The sequence below is a fragment of the Lolium perenne genome, chromosome 4 (genome assembly GCF_019359855.2).
Source record: "Lolium perenne isolate Kyuss_39 chromosome 4, Kyuss_2.0, whole genome shotgun sequence".
Classification (NCBI taxonomy): domain Eukaryota; kingdom Viridiplantae; phylum Streptophyta; class Magnoliopsida; order Poales; family Poaceae; genus Lolium; species Lolium perenne.
Window position 1 is genome coordinate 79,266,698 of NC_067247.2, and position 10,659 is coordinate 79,277,356.

General features: G+C 41.9%; 1 protein-coding gene across 2 annotated transcripts; it reads right to left on the reverse strand.

The window, feature by feature from the left end:
- Nucleotides 1-4,059: 4,059 nt before the first annotated feature.
- On the reverse strand, nucleotides 4,060-10,263 carry LOC127293068 (inositol-tetrakisphosphate 1-kinase 3). 2 transcript variants are annotated; one of them, XM_051322620.2, is made up of 10 exons: nucleotides 9,913-10,263; nucleotides 7,649-7,730; nucleotides 7,488-7,520; nucleotides 7,225-7,345; nucleotides 6,661-6,753; nucleotides 5,403-5,510; nucleotides 5,135-5,311; nucleotides 4,973-5,028; nucleotides 4,807-4,891; nucleotides 4,060-4,374 (listed from the first exon to the last, which is right to left on the reverse strand). In XM_051322620.2, the coding sequence occupies exons 1-10, from the start codon at nucleotides 10,083-10,085 to the stop codon at nucleotides 4,268-4,270; spliced, it is 1,035 nt and encodes a 344-aa protein (XP_051178580.1). In that variant the 5' UTR covers nucleotides 10,086-10,263; the 3' UTR covers nucleotides 4,060-4,267. The 2 variants fall into 2 exon arrangements, with proteins under 2 accessions (XP_051178580.1, XP_051178581.1); XM_051322621.2 differs by lacking the exon at nucleotides 9,913-10,263 and having other exon boundaries at nucleotides 7,427-7,520; nucleotides 7,649-7,669.
- Between the last annotated feature and the right edge of the window lie 396 nt (nucleotides 10,264-10,659).

Below are 10,659 nucleotides of genomic sequence, written 5' to 3' on the forward strand. Positions count from 1 at the left end.
GTGCATGACCTTTCCTAATAGTTTCTTCAACTTATAAAGTAAAATAGTTACTTTGTTTGCTTGTCTAGTTTTGAGTTACTTACCTTGTTTGCTTCTCTAGCTATGCTTTCATCTTAATTATTTTGCACACATGACACAGAACACAACACTTCTATCTCTGCCAATGCCAAGTGCATATTTCATTGCGGTGTATGAGTAATTATCTTACACAAATGTTCTCAATCCCCTTCGCTCAAGAATCAAGATCTAACTATAAGGCCATTGCATTCGATGTGCATGTGGCTATATCATCTTTCTACAGTGTCATTACTCTTGAAGAGTTGAAAAGAGTAACCTTAAAGAATCCAAATGAATGACGGATTCTCTTTCCCTCGTGAATGCACATGCTGAAACTCACCTCCATGTAAGTACAAGTGTTGATCTATATCACCAACTACTGGTTCCATATGCCCACAATCATTTAGTGCCATTTCTTTTGGTGCAGCGAAGACATCTATTTAAACCCCAAAGCTCTGAAAGAATTTTTCCAAGAGTTAAAAATGGATTCTTAGTATGGACTGCTAGCTAGGAAGAGGAAGAAAAAGAGTGTCCAAGAGCAGTTGGTATGGGAACACAGAGGAAAGCATATGTTCTATATCTCCTCTAGCATCGGAAGAGGAACTTTTTGTTTTCCCAGTGCCTCCCATTCCTATTGTTCTCGGGTGCTCCTTCCCCTCCCCTTTGGCTTGCAAACTTGACAACATATCAAGATGGTGGATTCTTGAGAGTGAATTTAGGAAGAGGAAGAAGAGAGGGTCTACGAGTAATGGGAATAAGAACATATAGGAAAGCTTAATATTTCTACGTGACTTCCTCCTATGTAGCTATGTTGAAGGCCGAGACTTTTTCATGTTACTTCCCATTCATGCCCTTCTTAGGTGCTCCTTCTTCCTTTGGCTCGCAGTAGCATACTAAGGAATGTCCGCTGAGTTCTCCGCACATCGAATATCTTTGCTTTAGCACATTTTAATACTACTAGCAAAAGTGCCCGTGTGTTGCACCGGTAGAAATAAATTCTCAAAAGCGGGAGTATCAAATACTCAAAGGCTCCATCAACGATGTTCCCGTGCATTGCACCGGTAGAAATAAATTCTCAAAGGCGGGAGAATGAAATACTCAAAGGCTCCATCAACGATATCATCAACTAAGGCTCCATCAATGAGCTTAGTTATCACACTAACACGCCACTTCGTGATCCCACATACTTACAACTGTATAGCCAAGACATGAAAAAATGAAGTTTCTGAACGTACTTTAGGCATAAGTGATGTGCCTTCCCACGATACTTATCTTTTAGAACTCTAGCATGACTACAACCGACGGGGTGAAAAGGTGTGTTGTTCGGAAGTGACAACCTACCTACTAATACAGATAATTTAGCATATAGGTATAGAAAATCACTATGTGAGGTTTGAGCATTTGAACAATCTGCTATTACAACTGCGACATGATCACATGACACAAGTAAATCAATGGAGTTACTTTCAATGTGAATATAAATAAGGCCAATGGAATTCCTAAAATATTTCAAATATCACCATAGCTTCAATATCCTTCAAATTTGAAAATAGCACCATAGCTTCCGTTTCTCAATTATCATTTCGCCAACACTAATCAAGGACAATAAACAAACCTGAAACCAAATGGGCATTTTATCGAGCAGCATCTGATCATCACTGTACATGAATATCTATGCGGGCAATAAGAAAAATCTTGGTGATGTTCCGGTCCACTATACTGCTATTCCACAATAAGTGTATTGCGCTAGTAGAACATTGGGCTTCCAGGGAAGCATAATTGAACCACGGTCTGAAATTTGCACGCGCTACTAACATGTGGGCTTCCAGGAAGCATAATAATTCGAAAAAAAAGCACAGTCTAAACCTGCACATGTGACGTCTAGCAGGAGGTCAAAGATGATGGGATCTCGTGGCTGGTGTTATCTTCTTGCGTCTGCGGTGGAAGCTAGGTTGTCTTGGTGATGCTGTCGGCTGGAAATTTGCATAATCTCCCTGCAGGAGCTGCTCCATCGAGGAGAGGACCTAGAGGCACGAGCTGCGCTGGACACCATGCCGCACGCGCCGTGTCCGGGCGGTGCCGCAGCAACCACGCGACTGCGGGGACATCTCAGGCTGCTGCCGAGAGGAGGCAGAACAGGGGCACCGGGCGGTGGCAACAGTGGGCCAATAGAACGGCAGCGGGCAGAGGTCCAAGGCGGCGCATGGTCTGGGTGTCGGCAGCGGGAGACGGAGGACGCATGCGGCAATCCTCTGCGTGAAGAGCGAGACGACGTGGATTACGCGATCTTGAGGGCCTTCTCCCTGGCGGCCTCCTCAAGGCGCACGCGTTGGCCTCGTCTTTGCCGCCGGCTTCGAGCGTGGCCTTGGATTTCTCGAGCTCGAGCGAGTCCTTGATGGCTGCAAGACGCGCGCGTAGGCCCTCGTCCGCGCCGGCGCGTAGGGGCGCGGCGAGGGCGACCCGGCGAGGATGGACGCCACTGCAGACACTGAGTTGCGCGAGTGGAGCGGAGGTGTTGAGCAGCCTCGGTCGGCCGACGGTCCCTGGAGGAGCGTCATGGGTCACGGCGGAACCTTGCTTTCGATTCGGTAGGGGCAATGTTTGATTCGGGAATCGGGGCAGGAGGCCGCGTGATCTTGTAGAGGCAGTCGCGAACCAACGTGTCCATCGTGAACTCTCAATTGTGTTCTGTCGCGAACTCTCAATCTTTCTTTGACCGACACGGTTCTACGGTGCACGAAGGCACCAAGGAGGCAACGACGATGGACGAAAATCTGATCAGACGGACGAAACTACGGAAACGCTACTCCCTTTATTATTAGGTATAGATTTACATGTACATAGTTAAGTTGATGACTGTCTCATATTATATTATGGCTTGGCCATAGACTGTAGGATCTATCATCATATTTTTAATGAAAAAAATCATACATGACCGATGAGCATCAATCCAACAAAAAATGCGCAACATCAAAAGTTACAGGTCATAAGAAACTAGCAAGTATGAGCACCGAGAGGTCCCCCTGTATAGCTAATGAACTTGGTAAAAGTGTGGGTGAGATCTGGGATGGGCATCAGATAAATGCACATTCGGTAGGATCTTTTCTCCTGAGACGATGCAGCAATGGCACAAGTTAGAGGCCACTGCCCAGAGCATTGTCTACACATAGGAAGATCAAATTATTTGGCAATATGAATCAAAAAGGGGAATTTCTGCTAGTTCCCTGTACAAGGTATTCAATATTTGGGGTGCCCCCCAAAATCCACATCTTCTAGCTTGTGACCAACGGCTCAAAATAAACTTATGACTAGGGATAACCTGAGCAAAAGAAATAGTATGAAAAAACTCTAGAATGTATGTTTTGCAAAGAACTCGATTTAGACATTTGGTCTTTGGATTTTTTTTGGTTAATCTTTGCTGGCTTCTTTGATCTAGACCAGAGGTTCATCTTAATTGGGTGATAAAGAAATGCATGGCTTCATCATAGAACTGTTGTTGCTCTAAATACCTACATTTCTACTGTCCCGAGGGGACTGCTGAATTACAGAAATGACCTGATTTTAGTGGCGGTAGATGGATCAATGTTAAAGAGGTTTTGCAACAATACAAATCAAAAAAGTCTGCTCAATGTCAAGGAGTGGACCTTTCTGCTAACTAGGGACCATTGAGCAAAGTTGCAAAGCTATGCAGTTCATCTTGTGTGAGTGTGTCCTAGAGAAGAACTGCAGAACTGATGTACTCCCTCCGATCGAATTTAATCGCCGCGGAGGGAGACCTGCGGCTGCAAGTCATTAGGCAGTTGGATACGTCAACTTAAAGTGACCAGAGGTAGTAGCTATCAGCAGACAAAACCTGGCACTATGTATGATTTCATTATCTGGTAATAGAGCCACAGATCACCTGCCTGGTTTTCTAAAAAAAAAAGTACAAGATTCAGGGACATCTGCTGTGGATACCCCGCTCGATTGCTTTACTTAGCCGAACAGAATTATTCAAGAACATGAACAGAATAGTTAGCAAATTGGAATTAATAATTACAGTTTGACACAGTCCTCAATTGCTGCTTTATCGAACTACTGATGCCCCAACTCTACCACAGACGAGATGATCGGTCTTCCTGACATGCACATTTGTACACACAGCGAACACGAGACAACATACCAACGGGACAACATAACAACAGAGGGAGGAGCGGTGGCAACTTCTCGTTCACCCCTCGCCAGATGTATAGCCTAGTCGTCGCTTGTACTCCTTCTGATCTAAACTCAGTAGAAAGTCGGTGAAAACATGCTCATACCCAGGCATTTTACCATACCCTGCAAGCAACAAAAAAGAAGAAGACTTAGCTAAGGAACTGGCATTTGGCGATACAGTTGCTTTTGCAGTTGTTGAGAACTACAATATGCAGAAAATGAACAATACATAGACTCATGGCAAACTGGAACCTCTCTGAAAGGTGCAAGCATAAATTAGGTGCTGGTGATTTTTAGCACTGGATATAATATGATAAAAGTATCACAAAAGTAAGATTTTGACAATTTCTTGATAACACCTGACAAGGCACTGTTGATTAATTTCGGACCTTTGGATACCCAAAAGTAAGATTTTGACAATTCAGAATGTTCTCCTGAAAGTAAAATTATTTTATAGCAAACCCAAGAACGAATATTCTAAACTGATAAGCACAAGTTAGCTCAAGCTAATGTGATGATAAATGAGATACTCTTGAAACTAGTTCGATCACATACCAGGAAAATAGTTCATGTCTATAACATAAAACCGATCTCTTGTCCCATGCTCTCTGATCATATCGATGTTGAACAATCTAAGACCCTGCGAATCAGGTATAAGGGTAACAGTAATTATATTGTACCAAATGATGCAGGACAAACAAAATGCAAGAATCTATGGTACCAGTCGCCGGCGTAGCTCTCTTGCCAATATCTCAAGCAGTGGTCTTGGAGGAAGTTCTGATGGAGTGCATAGAAGCATCAGTTGGCAGCAGGGTTTACAAAAATGAATGAAGAATATCGGCATTTATTATGAGGCAAGAGAATCCAAGGCATGGAAGTTTACCAGCAACATGAGGGTCGAGATCTGCATCCTCCGCAGTGGCTGCAGCACAAGAGACCCTCGGAAACCGGAACACACCAGCGTTATTTGAGAGATCGCCAGCATCAACGTTAGGCAGTGAAAACCTACGCACAACCCTAATTGCATCCCCAACAATGTAGACCTTAAATAGGACACCACCTATAGATGCCAGAAACGAAAACGTAAAGGTTAAATCTAGGATTGAAGAAATAACCCAAGGAACGACCAGATTAAGCTCAGATGTAAGTACCATGGTTAACAAATTCCTGAAGAACCAAGGGGGGTTCCAGCTTCGTCAAGGAACTTTGGTCATAAGCAAGAGATAATTCATGAGACTTCGCCACCAGAGGTTTAGCCACTGCACATAATACATGTGGTTAGCAGGTGATATATGAACAGCAAATCTGCAGGGAGACTCAAAACAGAAATCAGTAATGTCACTAATTAAATACTCCAGTCAGTAAGTCAGTCACACAAAACAAGACTAGATTTCTTTTAACTTCATTCTGAAAAACAATGTAAATGCCCATCGTTACTTACACTGGACTAAATTGCATTTGGACCAATTACTGTGTTACTGGTTGCAAGTTGCACCATTTATGGTAAAGTAATGCACATGAAACTAGTTGACTCGCTCTAATTTTGCACTTTGGACCAGGCAATCTACCCGTTCAGGAAAACTAGTCAAGCGTGACCAGTTGGGCCATACGTGGAATGAAACTCCTGCTCACTCCTATCCAGACCCATATGCTAGAGAGGCCAAACTCCTTCCCCTCCTGTCTAGACCGCATGGTGTAGAGAGATAGAGAGCATGACCTTGGAGGAAAGCTATAGCTCGAGGAGTACCCCCAGGTAAGCTTCTGCTTCTCTGCTGGTTTTTGTGAATTTTTTGTGTGTTATTTGGTTGATTTTGGTCCGATTGCTGGGGTGGAATCAATGTTTGACGGTGGTACTTGTGTGGGCCAATTTCCGTGGTAAAGTTTCAATTTGTATTTTTTCAATCTCCAACCTGCTACAATCCATCTAATCACAGACTACAGAAGTACCCATCAAAAGGTCCAAAACTAACAGGACAACCGTAATCTACTGATCAACCAGGCAAGAAAATGGAAAGATGCTGGAAGAAGCACACTAGCTCTAGCAGGTAGAATATTTTCACAGAAGGTAAGCGAACGAAATATGTCCATTCATGCTCATGCGAGAGGCATGGTGTTGCTAACTCCTATTTTCTGTAGTTACAGAATGCACTATCTTAGCCAAACAGTGAGAGAACACTGCCACTTAATTAAACAGGGATAGCACAATTGCAGCTACAAAAATCTCAGCTGATATGGTCATGATTTGAAGATACATTGTTCCTTGCTTGCTAGACATGCTTGCCCCTACATACTCAGAATATAAAATGTAGCTTGCAAAATGGTAAAAGCCATCGAAACACACCTTGAAATGAGTACTATGAAGATAAGTACAAAGAAAGTCAATGGAAACAGTTACTAAGGCAGACTTACCTAATGGAAGAGATAGCCCAGCTCTCAGCACCGCAGCTGGTATTGATGATGGGTCTGTGTTAACAAATAGCTGCTTCGGAACACCAACTTTACCTGCAAAAAGCAACTGCATCATAGTGATCAAATCAGCCTTTGAAAAGGTTCCAAGAACCAACATTCATCCTCCTAACAATGGGCGAATTTTAGATGAAAGCAAATGATGAAAGTTTACTGGCAATGTAAGTGTACCGAAAAATGACAAACATTAAAGGAATTACAAGCTTCAAACACGATAGGTAAAGTTTTCAACAAATATAACTGCACAGTTCCTCCACGGGTTCAAAAGGAGAACAAGTATGAAAAATCAGATAAAATAGCATGGCCTTCAAGTAATCAGAGATTGTTTAGATCAACCATTGTTTAGATCAACCAGAAAACAGTCAATGGAAGATTAAAATGATAGAAAGATAAAATGGACATGAGAGTATGGGATATGAAAACAACTAACATTGTTTAGATCAACCAGAAAATGGTTTACTTCCAAACTAAAGTAAAAAAAAAAAAAAGGCATTACATCGTAATTACCATGACAGTCTGCGAGGTCCAGTTTAGAAACTTCTTGAAGCATAGATTGACGATTGAGCAAATGCTCTATGGCACCTGGTGGATCAAGAACAGTAACTTCTGGGTGTGTCTCCCTATATTCCTATTAAAATAGTGCAAAACAGTCAATGGAAGTTTAAAATAATAGAAAGATAAAATGGACATGGCCTTCAAGTAATCATACATTGAACATGTCTGGCAAAGAGAAGTTCAACAGTGGTTTTAACATGTTTTGTATTACTGACCTCCAACCGCCGTTGCCACTCCTTTCCAGTCAACTGTAGAAAATAAAGTGTTATCGTTTTGTTATCAATGAAATAAGGAAAATCTCAGATAACAAAAAGTAATCGAAATTCAATAGACAGAAAATACATGAACATAATAATATATACTCCATATAGCTAACCTTATGCAGAACAATATCAAAAGGGCCTTGATCTGACAGTGGGAGCTTTTGATCAATTGCAACAAACTGAATGCCTTTCTTCCTGCAATACATTTTAGAGGATGAGCAGCTGATCATCTGAAAATATGCACACTTAGGTTGCATATGAAACAAATAATATGCAATCGGGAGCACCAGTTTCCTAGTAGAAGCAACTGGTATCTATCCAACACATAGCTTTGACAACTCAATACAAAATCTTAAGTTACAACTTAAAAGCGCTTTTCACCGGTCTACAGTAGCTCAAGGGATGCAATTTTCTAAAGTTTCTCAACCCCTCGAGTCTAAAAAAGATCCCAGACAAACAGTATATGAGTAGTAAAATATCTCAAAATGAATGCTTACAGGTGGAATATCAAAAAATATTTCAAAATAAATAAGACAGGAATCTAATTTAATAAAATTATACAGGTGGAATATCACAAAAAAGCTGAAATGTATTATTGTAATATTCTGAATAAAGAACTGCAAGCTGATGAAATGTATTTCCACACAAACCCACTCAAAGTTCAAATCATGGTTAGAGAAAAAGCATAAATGCTTATCACAGCATAATTTCAAGTAACCGCAACTTCATATTGTGCAAATTAGAGCAATGCCATATACTTGGATGTAGATGCAAGTAGCATATGCTAATGCTAATGCTAATGCAAATCAAACTCCCCAAGAAAACTAAAAATCAACAGGCTCTCATATGGATCAAGAATAAAAAGGAAATGTTTTGCCCGAAACTCCGAGTATAAACAACTATTTTGACAGATGATTTCACATTCTTATTCAATAAAAATCACCATCAAGTGTCAACATGAGAATTTGGTGCATGCATCCAAGTTAGTAACACTGACGCAAAGATAAAAGGAATTGTTTCAGTGCACACTGAGCACTAGTGATTTGCTGATTTGCACGAGAAAGTGGATCATGGCAAGGATAAAAGCTAGTGCACATGTTAATCATGTGGGCCCTTAAAATATTTTCAGAATCTTATCATGTCGGACATACACTATATTTTATATTCTGCAATCCACATCCTGTTCTAGTCCTAGTGATGTGGGAGAAGAAATATACCTAACAGCAACACGAGACCCCAGTTGCAAAAAAACTATGTTCGGATGATGGCACAAGGTGTCAAGTAAAAAAACTGAGCATACTGCAAACAAAATATGTAAGTGCAATTTGCGAACTGATGTCATATTTAAGGTATCTGGTGCATTTATCCCAGCTTGGATCCCTGCAATTTCTTCCACGTTTGGTCACGCCAGTCAACGACACAGGCAGTCAGGCACAACAGATAACCATTATGCGATGAGGTTTCACAGAATTACTAGAAAAATGTGAAAAACAGGCTGTGATCACACACAGCTTCCTGGATTAGTCCAGGGGTGTACCTAATTTACTGTTTATTGGATAAGTTAAGAAAGGGGCGCTATTAGAAGCAAATATAATAGTGCCACAAGGCAGCCATGTCGCTTTCTTATCCCGAAAGGAAATAGCAGCGATACAAATATTTGCTTCAGGTTATAAAAAAATTTAAGTACAGACAATGAATCCACATAAGGAAGATATTCCGATTCCACCATTTAATAACATAATGTATGAAAAATATCTAAAATTGGCAAGTGATTATTGAAAAAGATGACAAGAATGGCTCCACTTAGTAGGAAGAATAAACTAAAATCCTAAAAGGCATACCATTAAAGGCAGACAAAACAAATCACTAACAGATACCATGATCGGGAGATTCAATGTCAAGAAACCCTTTTGGCCACTTTTGGGGCTATATAACTTCAAAAAGAAGTCACACGTTTCCCCACTTTTAATCCAATATAGCTAAAGCGTTCCCCATCTTCTTCTTTTTTTGCCTCGGTAGCTTTGTAATCTCTTTTGAACTTGGAGGAAAATTTTGTAGGGGAACAATGATAAACAAAGGTCCTTTTCGTCCCTAATCAGAAAAAAATTCGGGGAATATATGTACACTGCCACAACAGGACTAAGAAACGATATATGTTGGTATTCAGTTAGTTTGGTCTGATCTTTCAGTCAGATTCTATGCAAAACCTGGACAGGATTCAACTGTTCCATCCAATTGACACGAACAAAGAAGGAGTATGCCACATCAAGTGCTTTGCCCCCAATGTACGACAATCGTCTCATTTCCATCAAAATTTCCTTTCTTTGCCTAGACACAAACGCGACTGAACAAATCTAGACAAAAGTTCCGCCAGTACCTGGCGAGTCCCCGCAGCTTGGGCTGGAGGAAGCTCTTGGCCTTCTTAGACGTGAGCGCGTACCCCACGACCAGCTCCCTCGCGGGCGCGGGCGCCGACGTCACCGCCTCCTCCGACACCACCGCCTCCGGCTCCGCGTTCCCCTCCGCCCCCACGCACCCGCCGGACACCATCGCCCCCGCCCCCGCCACCACCAGCACCGAACCAATCCACCCAGATAAGAGGGCCGCGCCGCGAGCGAGATCGGAATGCAGCGAGCGCAGTCGGAGAAGAAGCGGAGGCGGAGACAGGTGTAGGTGTGAGAGCGCCGGCCGGGTGAAGAGGAGAGGAGCGGAGGAAGAGAGAGGTGCAGATGTGGGGGGCGCCTGCGTATTTGTAGGCCAAGGACGGGAGCAACTTTGCCTCTGGGACATGGAACCCGGAGTGGCTGCAAATTACGGTTTTGCCCCTCGTTTTTTATTTTCTAGAAGAGCACTGGTGCTCATGTGCTAAAGACACTTTTCTAAGCATTTGGTGCACATGGGCACCAGTGCTCTCAGTTTTTTAAAAATTAAAAAATTTATATATCCGTGTGTCAAAAAATCATCACATTTATTCTATGAATACATATATATGTTCCGAATACTCGTGAGAAGTTTTGGTAGAAATTGCATTGTATTTTGAGCTACAGGAAAAAAACAAATTTATGGCTACGTATAGAGACGTATATTTGTCAGAAATTTGTCTTTTTTATATAGCTCAAAATAT

Coding starts and splice junctions, on each gene's coding strand:
- LOC127293068 (XM_051322620.2), bottom strand. CDS start 10,085: ATGGTGTCCGGCGGGTGCGTGGGGGCGGAGGGGAACGCGGAGCCGGAG. Junction 6,754..7,224: donor GGACCTCGCAGACTGTCATG/GTAATTACGATG, acceptor TGCTTTTTGCAG/GTAAAGTTGGTGTTCCGAAG. Junction 4,892..4,972: donor GAGAGCTACGCCGGCGACTG/GTACCATAGATT, acceptor CCTGATTCGCAG/GGTCTTAGATTGTTCAACAT.